Source organism: Falco punctatus, assembly GCF_963210335.1.
Source record: "Falco punctatus genome assembly, chromosome: 9".
Classification (NCBI taxonomy): Eukaryota; Metazoa; Chordata; class Aves; order Falconiformes; family Falconidae; genus Falco; species Falco punctatus.
Genome location: NC_137589.1, coordinates 41,374,316 through 41,398,254, shown reverse-complemented (window position 1 = coordinate 41,398,254; position 23,939 = coordinate 41,374,316). Strand labels below are relative to the sequence as shown.

Sequence of the window (23,939 nt, the reverse complement as noted above, 5' to 3'; positions counted from 1 at the left end):
GCCTATGAAAAAAAGCTAGCAGCATCACAAACCACAGCTTTTATTTCACGGTTCTGTGATCTCTCAGTGCATCAAACCACAGCAATAGAAACAACACAGCAGCAACAAGGAGGCACTTTGACCTGGAAAGGACAGAATGAGACATGTCCACTCCCTTCCTTCCCTGATTCTCCTCCCTCCTAAGTTTCATGGTAGAGCAGGCTGACTCGTGTGAGTTGCTGAACCACAGGCCCACAATGGCATCATCAGTCAAGCAGCAAGCAGAGGCAGCAGGGGCTGGCTGCAGCCAAATGTTGGGAAGAAGCCTTGCTCCCCGCTAGGGCCAAACGATTACGCTGCCAGGTTAGCATGAAAAAGGGTGAAAGACAGGAAGGCAAGGAGGGTGGAAGAGAAGGGAAGACACACACACACACAGATACGCCCTAAAATCCCATCTGCCCTTCCAGAATTCTTTCCCAGGACAGATATACTTCATTCGTCTATTTTACCCCAGAGGAAATGCCAGTGATGAAAAGCCTCCACACAGCCATATCCTCGAGACCTAAAAGCATCACCTCCTGCAGCATATCTCTACCACCGTAGTGCCAAGGGGCCTTTCAGAACCACCTTGGCATGTATTATTACTGCAGGCAGAACGAATGCACTACACTTGGAACAATGAGCTGTCTCCCCCTGCTCAAGTCTGGGCTGGTCAGAGCAGCCAGAGGGGATTCTTTATGAGACCTGAACAATCCCTGCTGCTTTTGAAGCCCCTAGACAGTCTGGAAAGCCCGATGTAGGAAGCCTTTAGATAACACCAGTGGGTAAAAACCCAACTGTGCTAACAAAAAGGAAGTGAAAAAGGCCAGGAGCCAGAGAGGGCAGCTTTTAGCCCAAAACCAGGATGCAACTGGCTTTGAGGAGGAGCACACTGAGCAACCCAACCTGCTAGCACTCCTGAAAGGGAGAGTCCCAGGAGCTGGAAGGGGGAATCAGCCCTGGGCCTGAAACATAAAGGGCTGAAGCCTGCAGCTTATGAGGGAAAAGATACGACGGGACAGAGGGTAAACAGGAGACTTGACTATGAAGAGAGGGCTGGGTGAAGAAAGAGAGAAAACCAAAACTAGCCCAGAGCAGGCTGGTAGTTAGCCCTAGTTGTAGCAGGATATGGGTGCAGGTGGGTGAGAGGGTGAGTTAAAGATGAGAATGAAGAGAAAGGAGGAACAAGAAGAGAGATCTTCACTGCAGCCCAGCAGAGCAGGGACACCCCAGCTTGGCTCCCTGCTGTCCTCAGACAGTTTACACTGCAGCAGGGAATAGAGCCCGAGGCTCTTCTGTCTAGGGGCACTGCAGGTGCCAGCCCTGCTTGTCTCCTAGAAAAAGCAATGTCAGCCTGGGAGGGAAGGAGTCTCCCCTTTGTGCCAGGGATATAGGGAAGAGACAGGATCTCTGTGCAACCTGGATAGCCTGAAATTGAGATCCCTTGGGCTGGGAAGCAGCCTCAGACTAGTAAGAAAGGAGAGAGAGAAAGAACAGTCTCCAGGAGTCCTGGGCACCAGTGGGCTGTCTGAGGAGCGGATGGGGCCAGGCACACTGGCCCAGCACAGTCCCAGGCACTGGCACAGACTTATTTCTCCAGTCAGAGGGAGAGTCCACAACCTGCAGCACATCAACAGCTGAGGGAGTCCACCAGCTCTCAGTGCGCCCTGTTCCAGCTACTCCACACTTCACACATTTAGCTTGCCAGCAATGGTCATGAGGACTTTCAGGATGGGCATGAAACCAGACACCTCACTGAAACTGCTGCTGCTCACCACTTGGGTGTGAACCAGGAGACCCTGTTGGTAGTTTCTAGCCTCAACGCAGCGGGCAATTTCATGGAGACCCATGAGGATGGCTGGAGAGAGCTGTGGGGAGGGAGCAGAAATGAGTCAGCATGCTCAGCAATGTAACATAGGCCCCCCTCCTTTCCTCCACTCCCTTCCCTCCCATTCTCTACCTCATCCTCACCAAACAGCACCTACACAGTCAAGCCCTGGCAGGAAGGATAGCTTGCCTCTTCCTTTGGTTTCCCAGCCTACAACAAATGTTAATTTAATACCCAGGCTGGGTTACAGTGAACGCAAGTCCTAAGTAACAACATTTCAGCACTACTTGAATATCTGATGTGTTTGATGCCATAGGTCCATCTAGCACAGATTCCTGTCTCTGTTCAGGCCTAATATGGACACAGAGAAAGCATGTATGTTAAAAGGATTCTTCCTTTGAAAGCTATCCCTCCAGCAACTGGAATCAGCAGCTTCAGAGTTTTCTAACCCAGAGGCTACACCAGGTTCACACTTCACTACCCCCAGTTGCCCCTTCCCATCTGGAACCTGTCTATATGTCAGTATACCTCCTGCGGGTAAAAGCACCCTGCAAATACCTCCCTAGCTTCTCCTTACACTACGTCTGTGCCAAGTGTAAGGAAGAAGAGATAAGGCTTGGATTCAAGATGCGTTATCAGGTTTTGGCACTCCCCTAGCTTTCTCAAGAGGATATGCGCTGGTAACACTGGGATGGACACCAAGGCCCACAACCCAGTGCAAAGATGGGATCAGGAACCCAGCTGGACCACAGGGAATGGTGGCATCTACTTACCGCCTGCTCTCGGAGCTTCTCATACAAGCACTCCAGATGCTGCAATGCATCCTCCAGCTTCCTTCGGGTTTTCTGAAGTAAAACAGGTATTGCTAGCTCTGCCAGAGCTTCAAAGCCACCTCTCCCAGAACTAAGCTGTTCTTGCTCAGTCCGTCCCCATCTCTGTTCTTCCCACAGCACCTTACAATTCAGCTGCATCTCAGCCCCTGCCAACCAGGGACTGTGAGACAAGCCAGCCATGCCCTCACCGTGCACATATACATGCAGGCACTCTCTCCCCAACACAGGAAGCTGGATTTGCCCCTCTTCCCATCTCCCAGCCTAGGCGTTCCTCCCTTCTGCCAGTGCTTGCAGACCACAGGACAGAGTGACTACTTCCAAAGCTCGACAAACACCCACTAGTTGAAGGCAGCCTCACCCTGACTGCCCTAAGTAACAACTTCCTTCTGGTCTCCTTGAAGAAAAGAGGAAATATCCTTCCCACTCTAGGTAAGCACCAAGGGCCCAAGTACTGAAGCTCTGGTGGGGCTGACTCCATTAACACTACCTTAGGTAACCCACTCACAGGTAAATCATACCATGGACAGGAATGCCTCGCTCTGGGAAACACTGAGACACACGTGGCAGCCTTAGGAGCTCAGATGCACTGCATTGCTGTACCAACCCAGCTATTCAAACTCCACGTAAGCTGAGTGCTTAAGCCCAACCCAACAATCCTTTCTCTGTCCAAAGAGGTAACCTTTAGGTCATTCTCGCAGCAATTGCTACACTGCACTCTCAGAAAGCACACAGCCAACATGCCGAAGCTGCTGCTACACACAAATTGTCTGACTCTGGGACAGCAGTTTGGGCTCAGTGTTCATCCCAACACCCAGTAAGCAGAGGTATTCCAAAAAGCTTCATCGTGCCCCCAAGCTCTGGGAAGACTTAGCAACTTCACACAATGCTGCAAGCACTGCTTTTCTGCTTCCAGACAGCCTGGCCTGATACATTCGTGCAACGTGACATGTATACAAACAGCCTTCCAGGAACCAGCGTGGAGAAATTACAGTGACTTGGACACAAAGACTGTCTGGCCTTCTTTCTAGCCAGGTTATCTCAGCTCTTCCCCCCAAGTTCTGAGGATAGCTGGTAATACTAGCTCTGTAGAAACTACCTACAGATCAAGCTGGTGAAAAATGAAGTTGAATTAGTTGGGTCATTCCTTCTACTTTCCTCAGAGAAAAGAGCCAGGACAGAACCATTGCTCCAGAAAAGCAACAAGAAGCAGCAGATAAATGCTAGAGAATGCATCTCAGCTCCCAAGAGATGAACAAGCTTATGGCCTAAAGGAAGGAGGCAGAGAGATATTAACTTGATTATAGGGACAAGACTCTTCCTCTCTTTTCCCAGCCAAAAGAAGGAAGCACCAGTCAAACATCTATGAGGGCAAAGAAGCCAAAGATCAGAGAAGGGAGGACTTACTGGATCAGTGGCAACAGCAGAGCAGCGTCGCACCAACCCTTCAAATGTGGCCTTCAGAGCCTGGTGCTCAGGGGGCACCTCTTTCCTCTCAACCCTCTCCACGGGTAGCTGGTGATACTGAGAAGAGAGAGAAGCAGCTGAATGAAACAGGAGCATGAAAGGATGGAGCAGGTAGATACCCCTCCTGCACTATGAACAGAAAGCATTTTACCCCTTTGCAAATCCAGAGAATACCTGGAAGCACAGAGTTAGATTATCATCTTCAGACTGTGGTATAGCTTCAGGCCTCTGCGGATTCCCAACTCCAAAAACAGGCTGACAGCCTGCCTGGCCTCCCTCCCTCGCTCCCAGCTGTACCCAGGTGTCATTTCCACCCTGGCAATTCCTCTAACACTCAGGCAGGGATGTCTTATAAGGGCTAGGGAGCAACACAAGCCCTTCAGCTGCCAACTAATAAGAATCTCAAAAGCTGAGTTGTTTTTCTACTTGACAGGGACTTGGTGGCTGGGGAACACCCCACTTTCCATGGGTACCTGCACGCTGCCTTCCTTTGGTGCTCCAGGGGGTGACTGGCCAGACTCTTGCAACCTGGACAGTTGAGGATGGATCCCTTGGGGCTCAGCGGGCAGGCTCATTACTGGAGCTGTGATGGGGGCTGGAGGAGTAAATTTCTCAGGCAACTGTCAGCAAAAAGAAAAGAAAAGAAAAAGAAGTATCAAGAAAACTAAGTCCAAGGAAGGAGGGTTCATTACACTCTCTGCAGTCAAATTCAACTTCCTTTCTAATTTGTAGAGTGCCCAGTTCTCAAGATGATGTGCAACACATCCCTGTTCTTTCAGCTCCCTGACTCAGAGGGGGGCCTTTCCTCTTGCATCCTAGATGAACAGTCAAAGCGACAGCAAGAAAAGTCCTCTGGAATTGCTCAATCAAACAGATCCGATGCCCCTGAAAGCACTAGTCCTCAGAAAGCTGCCTTGGCTCTGCGACGGCACGAGTCCTGAATGTAGAGATTAGCAGCAGTAAAGTGTCCAACAGAGCAAGTGTTGGGGAAAATCCCACAACATGGGGGGAGAATCCTCTTGCAAACACTTCATCATGCCCCTGCTAAGCCAGAGAGTCAGGACAGATTCACTCCGACGGGGCGAGATCAAAAGGAGATGGCTTTAACAAGAGGCTAATCCTGTTGTAGTGAGCACAGCCTGAAGCAGGTTCCCAGCTATGCTGCCAGAAAAAGGGCGAGAAGTCTGTTCCAAGATAAAGAAGAGGAGTGGGGGGTGGGAATGGTGCCAAAGAAGCTTCTTGTCACACCTGCCAGCAGGCAGTAGTGGCAGAAATGGGGTACTGAGAGCGTTTGCTGCAAAAAAGCTCAGTTCACGGGTCCTCCAGTACAATCGCTACAAGGCAGAGAGCAGCAGGGCAGGGCCAACACGGCAGGCAGCTCACAGCTACACCAGTCCCAACCTATTTCAGCAGAAGCGGCGCCTTATCAGTTGGTATCAGCATCTGAGGAAAATGACCGTGGAGCTCACTGTGCTGAGGGGAAATGCTGCCCCCAGCTGTCACGTGCGAAGTGAGCACCATCTCCCCAGTCACTATAAAAAAAGTTGTGGGCAAGGGGGTAAGAGTCATTCCATATTTCCAGCAACAAGTGACTGTACTCAGCCTGCAAGTACTGACAGAGGATTCAGCATCAGGGATTATAAACATGTTAAAACACAGCTACACCACCCGCCCCCCCCCCCTCGAACAGCACATGGGTTTGGAAGGGAGAGGGTCAAGACGGCTTAGACTCCAGCCCAGGCTATGCACGTAATGCAGAAGTAGACAGAACAACACAGAATGAGACCTGCTGAGTGTGACAGGGAGCATTTATAGGAAAGTATTTGTTGCGTGGAGCTCCCTGGCTGATTGCAGCTGACAGCTTACCTTTTTCTTTTGAAGGCCACCTCTTATAGCAGAAGGATCAGTCCAAGATTCCTGAGCTGCTAGAAGAGACAAGACCCAAATGTCAGACTTTGAGAAGGTGGCCATAGCAACAATTCATAGTCACTTGCATGGTTTGGAACTCCCCTCAACAAAAGGGCCCATGGCTCCAATTCCCCCATCATCCAGTTCCCACGTTCAGACCATTTCAACCAAGGAATTTCAGGCCCAGCTCACATGCGCAAGAACTGGTCTTACTTCCCTTTCCCTTTCTTAATTACATTCATGCACAGGTTTCATGAAGCGATATCCAATCAGATTGAACTGGCACACACCCACTTCCCCTTCCCCAAAAGCTTTTTTGCAAGTACCTGAAGCTTTCCGCATTCTGCACAGGCTGCAGAATTCAACCTCAGGGTCAGGCCTGAACCTTGGCGGGGACCTGCATGAGTGTGCACATCGGGGTTCAGAGAATTCCTGGGGTTCCCCAAACATAAGGGCTATGTTATGGGTGAGAGAGGACTTCTCACCAGCACTCACATGAGTGCCTCATGGTGGCAGTCCACAGCAGTGCAGAGTACTGTGATAAAGGGGGGGAAAGTTTGACGTGCGTTGACATTTTCCCTTTCCAAAATAATGTTCAGAAACAATGCTTAGCAAAATTTGCCGGCTTCTCAACTAAAAGGGAATAGACAACCAGTAAATGCCTTGGGAGCAAAGGGGCGTCTCATCAGATGCTTTTGAGGTATCTAGCCTCTAACCTCACTCCAGGTAATTAAAAAAATCCATCAGACAACATGATATCAAAAGACTTGTGACCACACTTCATTCTGTGAAGGTCAAATTCCAACTACTTTGTCTGCCGTTGTTCTGTAAGGGTACCTGCATCTCTAGACAAACCCCCAGTATTAATAACCTCAGGCCCATGAGACAGGAATAATCTGTGAGAAAGCGGCACAATTCTACGCGGCAATATCAGAGTTGCTGGAGCTCAGTGCCACACTTAATGAGCAACTGATCCTGAACTGAGCTTTAAAAATCACAGGGGAAAGATGCAAAAGGTGCTTCATTACTTTAATTACCTTTATTATTAAAATTCTGGCAGCTTCTTTTTGCCCTCCCTTTTCCCATGATTTCAAGACTCACTCTCTGATGAGTTTGGATCAGTAGTTTAATTAAGTTGGCACTTACTTCTAGCTTGGGGATTCTGTGCCCTAGAACTCTGCTGGCCCCCACTGAGCCTGTGGCCTAGCAGTCCCTGGCACCATTCCAACCCAGTGGCACTTTGAATCCTCACAGGAAACTGCTATTTAAATTATAGCCTTTAAGCCAGGCACTTAATCATCAGACCTGAGACAGCAGGACCCTGCTCCATTTTGCTGGGATGAAACTCTATCTTGCCTATGCTACTTGTGAAACAGGATTTCTCGCCAGCCCTGAAAGGAGTACGCCACAGCAGCAGTCTCTAGCAATGCCTGTGCTAGAAAAAAACAGATCATCACAGGCCGGAGTCAGGAATTATCCCAGCCAGAAAGGAGATCAGCCAACACGTTGCTGTCCTTCATCCTGTCCCTGACGCTTCCCACAAGTGGAGATCTCTCTCCATTGCACTAATGAGAATGTGTTCCTGAGCTGTTCCAATCACGTTCAGGAATTTCCAAAGCAAATTTGGCCAGTGAGATTGAATGGTCATACAGTCCCTTTCCAGGCTAAAGAAAAGTACCCATCAAAACAAAAACAACAGTAGTAGGCAAGAACTTAATGAAGCCTGTTTGCACTTCTGATCTGGGCGTGCCTTATGCTGCCATGAAAACTGCAGGTAAATGCTGCCAGGAGAAGTGAACTTCCCAGCAGCAAATCCCACAGGGCATCTTCAGCCTGACAGAGCGCTTGAAATCCTTGCTATGGAATCATATGAAAACACTGGGGTCTTTTGTTTCTCTGCTGAAAGGATAACTCCCTTTCTAGAGTCCCACTCCACACAGCAAAGCTTGCTTGGGTACTGAGTACTCCGATTTCCTGAATAAAGCTGAGACTCCCTAGATAATCTTTTGTGCCTGGCAGATGGTCTTTGGCGCAGCAGCCACTGTGCAGAGACAGTCCACTAAGACACTGAGCCTTAGCCCACTGACAACAGACTGGAAGATACCTACTCTCCATCATCAATAAATCCCAAGGACAGAAACCAGCACAAAGCATCAGTCAGAAAACCTCCAAGTTCCAAATTCTCCCCAGCAGATGGACTGAGATTCACAGCCAAACCTTGCCCTGTAACTAAAAGCAAAAGGGCTTTCCAGTTCCCCTTGAAACAGAGCCCCCACATACTGCTCGGGAAGCTCTACACCACTGCTCATTCTGGGATCCACCTCTTCCAAATCACCTGGGAAAAGCATAAGCACAAATAAAGCCACGCATAAGGCTGGGAGTGTAACAGGGAGAAAACAAGGGATGAGTTACAACCACTGGCCTGTTCCTTGCCTAGAGAACCAAGAAAGGAAAAGGGGCTCCTTCCCTGTCCTGCTGGCCCAGCAACTGCCTGAAGAACACAGAGACTGAGAATGCTCTAATTCCTCCACAACTGGATGAAAGTATAGAAGGAAGAAGCTGGAGTCCCTGCTTTCTGTATCCAAACTCATCAGTAAGTAAGAGTGCAGCACTTCCATTTCACTTCCAATATCCCCAGCTGTCTCTCAGTAGTTCTCAGGACAAGTATGTCCACTACCCCAGCTGTATAGCTCCCCAGGCATGCAAGGAAACAACAAATAGCAATAAGCATGCACACACAGTAAAACATGCGCACATCCCCCACATCTCACTGCAAGCAGCAACACTGTCTCCCCCACAGATCTGGGGGCTTCTCCGGATACTACCTGCATGATTCCCGTGGGGATCTAGCCAGGGGAAGAAACCTGAAAATCAAGGCAGGGTGGAAGTGTCACCATCACCAACAGCTTTTACTCAGTGAGTAATTCCCTGGACTACTATCCCTGACAGCTTTTGAGAAGGAATTTCTCCAGCTGTAGTTTAAAGCCTTTGTGTGGTCCCCACAAGCTTCACACAGGGGGATTTGCTAACCTTGGTTAAACACAGCTTAGCAAAGGATTCCAGCTGAAGGCAAACCTCAAATCCCCAGCTCCTTCACTCTCTGAATACATGTGTCTTGAAGAGTCACCTGCTCAAAAAATCTAAGGATCATCAGCCTTGTTGTTAGGGATCTCCACAGCCTGGCTAAGCCTGTCCTCCAAGACAGGAAACAAGGAATTTACAAGCACCAGATGTGTTGATGTTTTGGGAAACAGAATGAGGGAATGCCCATCTGCTGGGAACTAGTTCCAACAACACTCTCCTTTTCTTCATCATGCTAGCAAATGACTTCACAGTACTTGCAGGCTGGGTTGGATTCAAACTACAGACCCAAAAGGGAAAGGCTCCAGGTCTACACCACTGCACAGGGGAATCCAGATGTGATTCCTATGCAAGCACTTTATGACAACAGGAGAAAACAGGAAGAACTAGAGACCAGCCAACAGAGAAATTTCATCCTGGAGCTAAGCAAGGGGTATGCCACGGACAAAGAAACAGCACCCTGCTCTCCCAGGATTTCACATGCACTTCTTGTGCAAGTGACATAAGCAGAGGCAAGATCAGTAAGCCTTCCAGCAGGCATTCCCTGGGAACTACCACCCTTTCACTCAGAGCATATGCCTCTGGAGTGGATGACTCAGGGTGCGCTGGGGACGTGAAGACCCAGCATCTTGTAACCACAGCCTGGGGGACAGAGCAGATGAACAGGCTGAATGAAACCATCATCACTGCTGCGCTTCACCACCACAGCAAGACTCAGCACAACGTGCCTGTGAGGTTAGCTTTGGCACCACATCCAGCCTTCATGGTGACACCCCCAGACCTCAGAAAAGTCCCTGCCCATTATATACTGCAAATCCCAGCCAGGAGTGTCCTGGACACACAAATGGTACTTACCTGTGGGAGGAGGAGGAATGCTGGCTGCTGGCAGGGGCTTAGTAGATGGAGCTCCAGGACCTCCCTGAGGATAACCCATGTTCATGGGGCAATTGAAAGGTGCTGAAGAGAAACCTAGAGGAGACTGGCTTGCCACAGGGAGAGGACAAGCTGCAGGAAGCTGAGATGATGGGACTGAGGCTGGAGTGAAGACGGTGGGTCCAGGTGGTGGAACACCAGAAGATGTCATGGGCATGGACTGTCCTGGCAGAGAAGGCTGGCTAGGGAAGGGAGCAGGACCAACAGGTCTGACTCCTGATGGTCCAAATGGTTGAGACTGTGAGACAGCTACAAATGAGAAAGAGAGTGTATCAGCTTCACTTGTTTCATGTGCAAACTACTCCTGACGCTCTCCTTTAGGCTAGTAAGTCTCCTCTTCTCCAAGCCATACCTAGAATATCCATGCTGGGTGTATCTCCCATAACCTAGGCTAGATCAGTCAAACTCTGCGACACAGTTAACTGTGGCTTCTTCACCCTTATATATGCTTAATATCAGTGGACATGCAGCAACAGTTGCTAGAGCTAGATGTTTCAGAAGAACCAAGCCTCTCAGACAGCTGACTTGTTCTTTGCAAGTACAACAGGCCTGTGAGAAAGAAAGTAGAGGCGCCATCTATGCTGAAGGCTTTAGTCTAAGAAAACCTGGAGAATGGACATGACTATGAGACAATGCTTACCTTGCCCTGAAATGGCTGCTGGAACCAAGCCTAAGTTGTACTGTGGGTATGGGGACCCCCTGGAATAGACACCTGTTTGTGGACCCGTGCTGGCCTGGGGAGGGGTGACATGGTGAGGTGTCATAGACATCGCTGGCACTGGCTGAGGCGTGAAGAGGGAAGGCACTGAAGGCTGAGAAGGTGCTGAAGGGGCAAATGATGACTGATAGTTGGGCTGCAATTAAAAAACAAAGAACTCGCGAATAGCCCACAGTCATGTGCAAGCAGATGCAGTTTCTATCCCTGTTGCTTCTTGGGCAAGAGAAGATGCTGCTGCTGTCAGTGCCCTGGATGGATTGGATCAAAGGCCCCCTCCCACCACATAACTTGCTCAACAAGCTGGGCACCACACTTCAGAATATTCTGTGGCTCTCAAAAGGATTAGTCCTCAGGAGCCAGTTCCCATACAGTGACTTCCTGGAAGCACAACCAGAAGAAACAATGAACGAACAATAACGAAGCAGTAGAGGCTGAAAGCAAAACTTCCTGAACAATCTTCTGGTGCAAGAACTGAGATGAAGCCACACTATGCTAACGTTACTGAGATACGAGGGCGAGATGGGCATAGGAGAGTGAACTACAGCCCCCATTTCCCCCAGTATGTGAGATCTCAGTGGATCACTACACTTGTAACAGACTCCTCTGGTGACTACATGTGGGACAGGGCCTTGTGAAAAGTTGCCAGACAGCCTACTTTTGGATTACCACAGAGCTTGTGTTTGCTCCAGTGAAGGGCATCACTGATGAGTTCTCAATGATGCCTGCAGTGTGCATCATCTCATATGACTTCATACGCCTTCCACAACCCAGTAGCCTTCCTCCCCCTTCCCAGGCCATGAATACCTGAGTTCAAGGCCTACCTTCTCTGGATGTCTGGGACCTGTTTTGGAAGCTGCTCCTTCAGGGGCGGAACCACCTTTGGCTGCTGGAGACATGTGTTTAATGACACCCACATTGACACGAGTGTAGGGAAAAGGGGGTGGCTGCTGATCACCCACATTTGCTCCTTGAGCATGGAAGAGCCGGTCTCGGAGCTGTTCAATCAGGAGCTAAAACAAACTATGCTTTAGGAGAAGTGCCTTGAGAGTTTTGGATGGAAGGTGCTGGGGATGTATTCAAAGCAGACTCTAACGTAAATGACTGAGCATCAATCTGCAAAACTACCCATTTCTGCAACAGCTACCAGGAAAAAATAACCCACAAACTGTAAGCAACAATCTGGGACATCACCTGCCATACTCCGAGGCAGATGAAGTCTCACTGATCCTTCCACCAGTCTTTAGAGTATTTCCTCCCCAACCCCTATCCATGTTCGGGCACCAGACAGATTTGTTTCAAACAACAAGGTGACCTCCCCATTCCCTTCCTCTACCAGCCAGTTTCAGAAATAAATGCAGCTTCACTGGAGAGCTGCTTCCCAGTGTTGTTCTCCGGGAACCATTTTACAGTTCTGTAGCTCCCTTCCTTTTCCATGAATGAAAGGCACTACACAGAAAAGGCAAATGAAGACAAAAGCTGTGTCCTAGAAAAAAACCCACCAAAACAAACTAAAAAACCCAAATCACACCTCTATTCTCAAGTTACCATAATTAAGGTGAAACCTTAAGTCCTGATGCTGATGTCAAAACCCAATCTCTCATACACAGTATCATTTTTCCCTGTAGACTGCCCTTTTCCAACCCATTTCTCACTCACCTCTTTAGAGCTTCTGGGTAGGTAATCCATTGCAGCTGCCAAGCATCCTTGTGATGCCAGGAGACTGGCATATTGGGTGATTCTTTCTGCCAAGACAGGGCCTGGTGCTGGTCCTGCTGTGCCTTGGAGCATCTCAATGGACCTGTTCAGCACCATCACCTTCTCTATGAGATCCTGAATAATCCAGGGGAAGGAAGAAATAGACCACTCAGAATCTGACTCGCTTTACTGGTCCGTCTCATGCTGAGACAGTATCAGACGGCTCTCCCCACTTTCAACTGACACCAGGTCCAATGTGAACAGAAGTTACTCTACTCTGCACCAGATACTATCACTAATGACCATTTCTTCACGTGCACTTCTCAGAGAAAAACAGGAACCAGGAAGCAAACCCTGTCACTGCTACCTTTACAGTAAGGGAAAAAAAATCAGAAGCCACAAGGGACATTCCAATCAACTGTGATATTTTCACTAGGAAGTTACTACTGTAACTCTAGGAGTTACAAGCTATCACTTTGGAAGAGGAAGGATTAAAACCATACCTGGAGAAATTCACTAGGAAAAACTGCTACTGCTGACAAACAGACCAGAAGGTTTTTAGTTACTTAAAGCTCCTTCAACTCCTAGAAATCAAGGTAATGAGTGTATCTGTAGAATGACACGTGCATCACCGGCTGATAACTGAAAAGTGGGAGGAGGTCAGTTTCAAACACAACCAGGAACACTGAAGATCCCTTTCTGTTGCTGTTGTTCACTACTGGGGTTGCAAAACCAGGGAACTCTGTAGCAGAGGGCATTACCTGCAGATACCAGAGTGGGAGACTTGTCTAGTTCAGTCTAGTGACTGGTGGACACAACAGGGGTTAGTGACTTAGCCAGGACTGGTTTACAGGTAGGTAACCACACTGGCTTAGAAGCCTTGATTCACCTGCAAGCTGATTTCCCATACACGATCATTCTACTTGCAGTGGGAATAACGCAGCCTAGACTTTGGATTTATGTGCAGTGTAACCAGCACTCTCTAAACACACAAGGCCTTAACGCTTAAGAGTACAAGCTTTCTTTAGACGTGAGCCTGTACTCGAGGCTAGAAGAGGATACCTTGCAAACTATGAACAGGTCTTCACTGTGCTGGAAGCCAGATACTCTGATGGGATAACGCAATCAGGTCTACCAGACAGGTCTAAAGAGGAGTCAAACCAAAGTTATAGCACCTGTACCTGCAGGGCAAGGGGTGAAGAAGTCTCATGGTTTTTTACCCAGCATTCCACCAACCTCTCCACATTGCCTGATGAGATATAGCAGAGGCAGGCATCATTGGAGAGGCCTGCATCTCCCTCCGACTCTAGGCGGGCACCCAGCATGTCTAGAGAGGAAGAAATAACAGCCAACATTTAACACATTCTTTTTCAAGAGCTCATTAATCCTCAATGATCACCTTTTAGGAGTCATACTCTGGCTTGGCATGAAAAGTTATTGACAGCTTTGGATCTGCACCTAACTAGAATAACAGAATCATAGAATCATTTAGGTTAGAAAAGACCTTTAAGATCACTGCATCTAACCACAAACCTAACATTGCCAAGTCCCACTAAACCATGTCCCTAAGTGCCACATCTACATGTCTTAAATACCTCCAGGGATGGTGACTCGACCACTTCCCTGGGCAGCCTGTTCCAATGTCTGACAACCCTTTCAGTGAAGATATTTTCCCCAATACTCAATTCAATCCTCCCCTGGTGCAGCTTGAGACCGTTTTCTTTCATCCTATGACTTCCTACTTGGGAAAAAGAAACTGACACCCACCCTGCTACAATCTCCTTTCAGGTAGTCAGAGAGCAGTAAGATCTCCCCTCAGCCTCCTTTCCTTCAGGCTAAACAACTCCAGTTACCTCAGCTGCTCCTCCTAAGACTTGCTCTCTAGACCCTTCACCAGCTTCATTGTTTAATTCTTGGATAACACAGAGAAATGGGCATAACTAAGGAATCCCAAAGCCAACCTGGTTGAAAAAATAATTTTTTCATCTATCTGCCAATTTTTATTTGTCTACTGAGACATATAAAGCAAAGAAAACCCCTAAACATGACAGATGAATTCAGTGAAAAAATCTAACTTTTTTTCTCTCTCTAAAGAGGTGTGATAATCTCCAGGCAACAGTAGTGTCCAGTGTCCAGGGACAGCTAGTAATCTGGCAGCTGTCAATGTTTATCTAATGACATAAAAAAGAAGATAAAGATAAGCTGGAACCATTTCACTATCACCACCGCCACTTTCTACACTTACAATCTGGTCTGTAAAAGTTGTCATGTTTTCTTGCATTTCAAGTTGTGTCATCTTACTTATAGAAAGTGCTAGCATTTCTCCAACAGCACTTAGCTGTTCCTGTAAGCCAGGAGCTAGTTCCCAGCCAAGCAACATAAGTAACTCTTATCACATTCAGTCTCTAGATTGCGTCCCAATTCTGACTCTCAGCACAACCAGTTGCTGAGCATCCTGGACTATTAACAGAACTGAGGAAACTACTGAAGCCATCAAACTTTCATCAGTCCCTGTTTCTGAGCTTAAAAGGGAGGGAAATGTGCTGAAAGCATAAAACTCTTTCAGATGGAGTGAAGTCACCTGACCTTTTACTGTCAAGGAAATCCCCTTTTCTCCCCAGAATAAAATATAAATATCACTCTCTTAGTGTCTCAGCCTATCCTGTTTTTTCCATGCTACTGGTAGAGGTGACAGGAAATATCAGCATATATAACTTTACACCATGACTCTCAGCTACACATCTACCATTCCCTAACTCAACAGTCCATAGTTATTAAGTTCCAGCTCGCTGTAATGAGTAAGGAGTGCTTTCCTTCCTCCACTGCATCCACTTTTTTCTGTAATCAATCCAGGAGTGCCCTCTCCTAAGGGAAATCGCATCAAAACATAGTACACTGCATACCACAGAGCTGGGTATAGTCCTCATGCTTTGAGTATGTTAACAAGATGGCCAGGGCCTCCTTCCAGCTCTGTAGATTGCATGTGCAAACAATATCTTGCCACTTCTGCTGCACAATGGAGGAAAGCAGCTGTAAGAGAAGCAGAAGGCCTGTTAATCACGGAAGACAAAAATAAGCTGACTGCTGTGGGTGCACTTGCTTAAGCAATAGCTCAGTTTCCAGCACACTTCCCACTATGCAGCAACTACATCACTGTACATTAAGGTCCAGCAATTCCAGCATCCCAGTGCTAACAGTAATTGGAACCGGATGCCTCTAAAGAAAGTAAAAGACCCTGACAAAGCACTTAAGAGAATATGAAAACAGTTGCGCTAGGCAAGACTAAAGATCTATCTAACATATCCTGTTTCAGAGCAGCTAGTATCAATGACTGCAAATATAGTGTTAGGATATCCCAAACCCTGTTACACTTCCTCATTTGTAAATTAATAAGCTAGGACCTTCTCAGCTGAGCTGTAAAGGGGCAGTATGCTCCACAGGTTACAAGCTTGGGGAGCTGAAGCAGAAACCATTAGAATAAAAAAAAAAAGGGGGGGGGGAACAAAGAACACAGACATTCTAGGTGGGCAACATGAAGTTGTCATAAAACTACAAAGGTATGAGAGTAAATGTTGAGTCAAGAGAAGACATACAGATTCTGCTGACACTCCAGTTCCTGCCAAAGCATTTCCACATATATTCAGACAAACATTTGCAAAGATATCACACACTTTCCCCTGCTCAGTGGGTATGGGTACACAAAACTATCACTTACCACAGAGAGTTTTGTCTTCTGCTTGGCAAAGTAGTGTTTCTGGGTCTCCCTTAGGAGATTCTCCCCACCAGCTATAGCCAAGATGATGGCATCAGCAAAGCGCTCTGCTTGCATGCACAGCTCCACCGCACTCTCAAAATTCCCCAGCAGAAGGGCTTGGCTGATGAGTCCATCTGTATCTATGGAGGTGAGAAGCAGAGTCAACCCACAGGAGCATCATCCATATGCATTGATGATGCTGATTTACAAGAGCAGGCAGTAAATACCAACAATACATGGAAGACCAGCTAAATGAAAATTTGGAAACCCAAATCAGGTTTTGCACTTTTAAAACCCCACTGACTTGACTGTAAGTCTTTCATCATCTAGAAGATTTTTCTATATTTTTAATGGGTCTCATATCTGGGAAGAGTTATTTCTCTGCACAGTGCTGAGATACGCTGCATGACACTGGGAGGGATCATGTGTTTTAAAAGTACCCATCTGCTGGAGTGGACCAGATTCTTTCTGGTCTCTCCAATTTTCTGGTTTTCCCTCCTCTACCCTTTTCCTAAGTGAGCAGAAACACACATCATGTAACATACCTTCTGTGACAGGAATCTCCAATGTACTTATATTCTGTGGGATGAGGTTGTCAAAAAAGGCTGAAGAGGAAACAGCAGCTACAGCATCACTGGAATTTATCAGAAGCTGTGCAAAGAGTGCAAGAGGCTAATTAATTCACTGAACATGCAGATTGTACCCCAAAGTTTAGTGGATTACAGAGTGGGATGGGGCTGCTCCCATTTGCTTGAGCATGCTCGTATAAATCTGATTTCAACTTTGAAAGCCATCATGCCTCCTGTCACTGCTCTATAAACCTGCACAGTTTCACCAGGGCAGCAACAAGAGCAGTGCTGCCATTGACAACACTTAGGAGATGGATGGTATAAGGCAGGCAAAGCCAACAGTATTGCTGGTCAGCATTCATCAACTCAACTGCCAGCCCTTGAGCAAGCTGAACAATTTTGGATGGAATAGGGACAAGGCCAACAGGTGATATCTGTAACTAACAGGTAGGATCACAGCCATGCTTGGTGCTCTACTGAAATGCAGGACACAACTGCTGCCCCTAGAATATCTCAGCCAGTATCTCAGGTTTGTGAAGAAGATTACTAATTTGAGGACAGCAGTTTTAGATACCTTAGAGGAGCAAAATTTACAGTGCATGGTGAACCAGGCCTTGGAAGGCATGTGAAGATGTACCCATCCCAAAATTATGTGAGAATACATTTCAAAGGATAGAGGTGAAAAGGAAAGAAATGCAAAATAAATACCACAACAGAAGCTTCACAGAGGAAATCCAGAACTGTAGCATGAAGTTAAGCTGGGGTGAGGCTAATTCTATCACTGAAGAAATCAGCACTGGTGAAGCAAGCCTTCTCGCAGTGTTAACAGCCAGGAGTCCATCTTCATCATTTGCCGATTTGTTTTAAAGCCAGAAGAGACTGCTATGATTGTTTAGTCTGACCCTGAGAGGGTCTGACAGGCCTGTGAACTGCCCTCTGCAATGGCTGCATTTAGCCCAACAACTTGCAGTTGGAATTAAACCTTCCTGTTCATTCTGCCCTCCACTGCTCTCCCAGGCTGGCAAGATGTACAAAACATACCTGATCTGGCTGTGCAGCATTTGTCTCATTTGCCTCAGGAAGGGGCTGTTTATCTGGGATCCCATTACTCAAACATGAGGTAATCTAGAAAAGTAACACACATATACAGTGAGACCCTTATAACACCTGGGCAACAAAGCTACCACATGACTGGCAAGCCCCAGACACAATTCCCCCAGCTCTTTCACCTGTTCAAAAAAATTCCACCTCTCCCTATTCCTGGCTGGCTGCCTATCAGAGATTAGTTATCCTTTTCAGAGCATTGTCCATGCTGCTGCAAGAGTTTCCTCCCCTGCAGCTCCATCAGTGCTATGCCAGACTGTCTTCATCTGTCACCTTCTTCCAGGCTGAGGAATCCCCTGAGATGCAGAGAGCTGGATGCTAGAAGCAGCTCTTACAACTGCACTGTTGTTATACACTTCCCAGAGCGTCAACAACTGGAAGCAAGGTAACGGGGGTCAAGACCCCTTTGGTTTGATCCAGCACAGATAGTTATACCCTTACAAGGGTTCACATTTGCTTTGTAATGGGGGATACTTGAGGTACCTCCCAGCTAAAATTTCATACAGTTTGGTCTTTTGTGTGCTATGAGATCACTCACTCATCTCAGTAGGGACCCTAGAACTTTCCTGCAGCAGCTTTAGTCCTGTAAATGTTTCCCGCTATTGGAAAGATCCCTTACCTTCTTTTGCAGGTCCTCTTTACTGTAGCCCAGCAGCTTGAGGAGTTTAGACCTGGACTCCTGCTCCAGATTCACCTGAGTCCCAAAGGATATTAAAAAGACAAGAAAATATGTAAAATCCTAGAGCATCTACACACTGCCAACAGTTGGCTGTTTCTGGCAGCAGCAAAGTTTAGAGCTCAGTTTATAGAGAAGAAACTCAACTATGACAAGCCCACCTAATGACTACTTTGGGGAAAATCTATGCGAAGTTATAATCATGATAAAAAGGTGAAATTCAACTTTGTCACATAGTCTCAATTGAGGTACGACTGTGTATCAGGGCTATGACTGTATGAACACCGAGTGTATTTGATCATTAATTCCCTGGACAGTCTAGCAATTGCCAAGCTAATCTCTGTAGAGAGACAATGGACTGATTTCAGTCTAGATGAAAGTGAGACAAGGTGGTTGCCTGAAGTCCTAGCTGGCTTCACAAAAATTAGTTAACTGTCACAGAAGATCCCTGAGTGGGGATTTCAGACAGGCCAGAGATTCCCACAGGCTGCATGCAGCCTAATTGACAGGTGCTATTTATAAGCTTTAATGCAAGATTGACATTCTGCAAGGAGAATCTGTTTGTCTCAGTTAAGTCCTATGCTGTTCCTATTACAGAACTGATCAAACTGTACACAGATAAGATACTTGTAAACAGTCATTAGAAACTGCTCTTGAAGATGCAGAAATGGTCATGCAGAACAGTCTTTTGCACAGAAGCTTGGTCTGTAGTTTAAGACAATCAATAGTAATAGATCTTGAATGTACCAGAGTGGTCTCACAGGACCATAGGCCAGCTGGATTATAAAAAAAATAAATCACTAGAATGATAGTTCAATGTAACTCATCTGATTCAGCTGAAAACATTGTTGGAATGACTCTTGCAATGGAGACTACCGTCACCACCTAGACATCACTCAGCCGTCCTATTCAAGAGATAAGATTCCCCATGCAAATGTAATACTATGGAAAAGATCCCAGTATTTTGCCACACACACAGTCTACCTATGAGTGTGTGTAAGCCACTACGAAGACTAAGCCCTCCCTGTCCAGAAGGGCAGCCACTCCTCATTACCAAACTTTTTCATATTACTGAATTGTCAATGAAACCATCGTCCTATGTAGGGCTACAGTCAGTCCTCATACCCCCACAGTTCACTCCCTTATTCTGGGGAATCTCATTGCTCATTTGGACTTTGCCTTGAGAAATAGTAACAGTACAGACAGCAGGCAGATACAGCTTGGCAGTGGGCTGAGATGAGAAAATCCTGTTTAGCACCTTGACAGGAAGCCCAAATGAGCCCACTGAAAAGACCATTCCTACTGAAAAATAAGACAACCTCCAAAACCTCAACTGCAAAAATTTTTCTTTAGACAACTAACTAACTAGACTATTCAGTTCCATTTTAGTTCCATCTTAAAGAACACGAACATAAAGGGCTAGAGAGGACCACAATGAGCACATTTCACCCAGCACTGTATAAGTACTGACCTCTGTGTCTCACTAGAGCCATCCTACCTTCAAGAAATTCCAAAGGTTCTCATCAAATGGCAACTTGGCTGTCTGGATCTTGCCCTGGCAGTAATCAAGGAGGTTCCCTGACTGCAAAGCCATCTGCAGTTCTCTGGATCGGAGCAGGAATTCAGTTTCAGTAGTGACTTGACTGATGAATACTTGATGTGGGTAAGTCTGCTGCATTTGCTGTCCCGGAGCTTTGGTAAGACCAAAGGTAATCAATTTCCCTCCAAACTGAGAAAGACAGAGGGAGACACAGTCAGCATTCTTACAAACAAAGGTAAAAGCAACTCGCATAGCTCTTCATTTAGCAAGGCTATGATCACAAGGAATCCAAACAGTTTAATGTGTACGGATAGTAGGAACATTGAGGGAGTTCACATCACAAGCCCTTCAGCTAAAAGTCAATAACCATGACACTCCTGTATGTGCTATCAGGCCTAGACAATTACAAATGCCAGAGAGGCACAGAGGAAAAAAGTACCATTTGGAACTGTTTGTTCTTTTCTGACACAGAGAGGCAGGCTGCAATGATAAAAACTATCATGCGAATGGCAAGCACTAGAGAGACAGAGAACAAGTCAAGCCACAGGCTAAAAGAACCATTCAAGCCTTTTGATTTAGGAGCAAAGAGGTGAAGAAAATTAAGTAACTGGTTAGGAAGAAAACAGAGAAGAATGAGAATGCATGTCCTTCAAGGACAGCTTTTATAAGTCTTCCTTAGCTTTGTTAACTCCTACTTAAAAGCTCTCATTCTCTGCTACAGGACTCTTTCTTGTTGGAAATAAAACTGAATGCTGAGCAAAAGACCTTTGTTCCACAGGACACCACACTGCAACTTGAACAGACATTAAAACACCCAGGAATCGGAAGATAAAAGATTTCTCTAGTGTAAGAAAAGGATCGTGTCAACAAATGACACATCTATTGCAGTTTAAGCTAAGGATGCCCCATTCACTTACTGCAAATGAAACCCCCACAGGTCTGCGAATCCACTTGGGTGGCTTTTTTAATGGTGGAATCAAGGTGGTCTGAGCTACTTGCTCTGGCACTTGCAGAGGAGGAAGGATCTGTCCTGTGCCAAAGGGATCCAGGTTGTTGAAGGAGGAAGAGATCTAGAATCAGAGAAGAAATTAATAAGATATAACTCAATCCCTCTCCACACAGAATAAGCACAAAAAAAGAAATATTACTTAGTAATTAGTTACTTTCCTTGCTGATGAAGAAAGAGGCTATTACAGCACCTCTTCCTGGAATATCACCAAGTCCCTATGTGAAAGAAATGCTATTTCCAAACAGTCCCAAAAACTATTTCTCAAGAAAGCTTCACCTTGACAGGCTTTCAAGTAATTTTTCCTTTGCAACGTGCAAATTCCCTATGAAACGCTTCTTGGCCTAGCACCCAGCTCATAAATACAGGAGTTACAAAATTACTTGCCTTATGCAAGACAGTGACAACATATGGTCAAAAGTTGTCCGACTTATTTCTTATTTTGCTCACAAAAGAACGCTGACTCCCCTTCTGTTGCTGGAGTCTTTCATATGTGTTAGTTTTTTAGGACTGTTTCATGCTTTTATAGTTTAGATGAGGCTGGTGAAATACTCTCTCCAGACCTTCTTGCCTAGACAAGAGAATGTCAAAAGTGGCCCCTGATCTGGATTTCTGACATTTAGGAAGTCAGTGAGCATACATACAGTGCTATTCACAAGCATTCTTAATTTTTAACATTGTTGGCATGGACTCTTTTTGTTTGCTAAAGATAACTTTGTTCAAGTTTGACTAGGTCATAGGGCATAGCTCCAATTTACAGCTGACCAGCATACCTGAAAGGAACCAACATAAGGCTGATCAAGGTAAGGTTGCCAAACAAAGAATCACAAGCAATACCTACATGTTTTGTCTTTCAAGACCTTCTTATGGAGAAACCAATTTCAAAGAAAGACCACTTCCTGGAGGACCAGCCTATACCTAACAGATCGATCACGCTAAACCTTCAAAAAGTAAATACATACTACTAGGGTACCAGTAACATCAACCATCAGGGACAGAGTTTCTGTCCTGATACCATGGAATCCAGAGGAAAGAGACATCCTGGTCATGAACTCACCACCACCATAATTGTCATTATCTCCTCCTATTTGTGCTCTTACTTGTTATTCTCTTTATCTAGAAGTTATTCTGCCCTACTGTTCTCCAATTTTGAACAGTGGAAGTGTGGCACATGCAGATGAAGAATGCACAGAAAGAAAATTCTCCATGGGTTAAATAAACCCTTGATCTCCCACAGCTGTAGCTTGATACAGTATTTTCTGTCTCTTGCAAATCCTAGGAAACTGAACTCAGTCAGCTGTAAACGACTATATAAATAACAAAAGCCAGCTCATACTTCTATTCTGTTAAAATCTGTATTGTAAGGCATTTGTTGGCTGGAAGAGAGGGAGGGAATTAAAAAGACTAGACAACAGATTAAAACTAAAATTTTAGACAGTACTGACATTTAATCTGTTCAGAGTTCGTCCATCTATTTATTTGCTAAGCAATGAGTTTCAGTATCCATGTATTAACATGCTCCAAGCTATAGTCAATTGACTTGAGGAAAATTGCCAATAGTGGCTTATAAGCTACTATTAAAAATTCTCTTCTCAACTAATAAAGATTAACATACTGCATTAATTAGTACCAACGTATTTAATTTTAGCCTAATGACAAGACAAACTTGTTTGTTACTCTAATAAGTGTGCTGCTTTATTTTTAGTCTAGTAGTAATAACCATAAAACATATATAACATCAAAACTACACTTGATCTTGGTTGTCTTTACACACTTCCATGAATTTTGCAAGAAATACTGAAACATCTTTGTCAAGAGGCAATGTAGTCCTTTTGGGACTTGGTGGATATTATTAAGTCCCCACACAGGTAGCTTCTGGTTCCTGTACCATACAGCTACGTCCCGGTGGGTGGGACAGACTGCATCACTTAAAAATCATATTGTTATACATGCATACTTCTAACAACTCTCAGATGTCAGGTAACTGCCAATCTGCCAATCCATAACAAATTCACAGGACTTTACCTTGTCAGCCTGCGTCTTCTGCTGAGCTTCTAAGTTCCCACCCATAACAGAATAAATGTTGATCCACCCATCAAAAGTGGCAGCAGAGAAGACTGAAGGATTCCTAGGACACCACTGGACATCAAAGCACCACTGACTTCGAATGGGCAACTCGTAAACCACCTACCACAGAACGAGAGAAGGCAGAAGCACAACACGCATAGTCCCCTGCTTTCCCCAAATTACTTTCCCACAGCAAGTGTGTCACACTTTATTTACATATCACCATTGTATACAAATGTGTTATTATTGCTTCTTGCAGGACACATTTGTAACCAAGTTATAGCACACTGAGCCCAAACAGCAGAAAGCTGCCATACAACAGGATTCTGATTGTAGAACAAAATTCAAAAGCAAGAAGCCAGCTTTGCCATGCCATGCTTTCCAAGTACTACTGTATCAAAGTACTACAGCATTGTCGCACCTGCTGTTGACCAAGGCAGATACATCAGAAAACAACACTAGAAATACAGAAGCCAAAAGGCAAGAAAGTGTCATGGGCAAGAACACGTAAACAGAACATGTAAACAGAACAGAGTAACAAGTCTGACACAGGAAAATAGAAGCCTATAGAAAAAAGTAGAACAACAAAAGAGGGCTATGATAGCTTCAGTTGAACTATGAAGGATATTGCAGCCAACAGGTTTCTGGTCCAGCACTCAAAAATTCAAAGTTCAATTCATGGTCCAGTCACAGACTTCCTGCCTGATGTTGGGCAACTTGCTAACAAAACCTTGACTTTGAACCT

General features: G+C 45.9%; 1 protein-coding gene across 11 annotated transcripts in view; it reads right to left on the bottom strand.

Annotated features, from left to right (window-relative positions):
- Window positions 1-24: 24 nt before the first annotated feature.
- The window catches only part of SEC31B (SEC31 homolog B, COPII coat complex component), a 39,987-nt gene continuing 16,072 nt past the window's right edge, over window positions 25-23,939 (bottom strand). For 5 of the 11 annotated variants that reach the window (XM_080400949.1, XM_080400945.1, XM_080400948.1 and 2 more), the window contains 19 exons: window positions 23,153-23,314; window positions 21,039-21,191; window positions 20,080-20,310; window positions 18,525-18,599; window positions 17,843-17,926; window positions 16,778-16,883; window positions 16,194-16,372; window positions 15,382-15,508; window positions 13,660-13,805; window positions 12,440-12,613; window positions 11,605-11,793; window positions 10,706-10,919; window positions 9,988-10,314; window positions 8,877-8,915; window positions 6,010-6,068; window positions 4,617-4,763; window positions 4,084-4,200; window positions 2,620-2,691; window positions 25-1,886 (listed from right to left, as the gene is read on the bottom strand). In XM_080400949.1, coding sequence (XP_080257075.1) covers window positions 1,707-1,886; window positions 2,620-2,691; window positions 4,084-4,200; window positions 4,617-4,763; window positions 6,010-6,068; window positions 8,877-8,915; window positions 9,988-10,314; window positions 10,706-10,919; window positions 11,605-11,793; window positions 12,440-12,613; window positions 13,660-13,805; window positions 15,382-15,508; window positions 16,194-16,372; window positions 16,778-16,883; window positions 17,843-17,926; window positions 18,525-18,599; window positions 20,080-20,310; window positions 21,039-21,191; window positions 23,153-23,314 — 2,781 coding nt within the window. In that variant the 3' untranslated portion in view covers window positions 25-1,706. The remainder of the gene's footprint in view (window positions 1,887-2,619; window positions 2,692-4,083; window positions 4,201-4,616; window positions 4,764-6,009; window positions 6,069-8,876; window positions 8,916-9,987; window positions 10,315-10,705; window positions 10,920-11,604; window positions 11,794-12,439; window positions 12,614-13,659; window positions 13,806-15,381; window positions 15,509-16,193; window positions 16,373-16,777; window positions 16,884-17,842; window positions 17,927-18,524; window positions 18,600-20,079; window positions 20,311-21,038; window positions 21,192-23,152; window positions 23,315-23,939) is intronic. The other 6 variants (XM_080400952.1, XM_080400953.1, XM_080400954.1 and 3 more) reach the window with 6 other exon arrangements.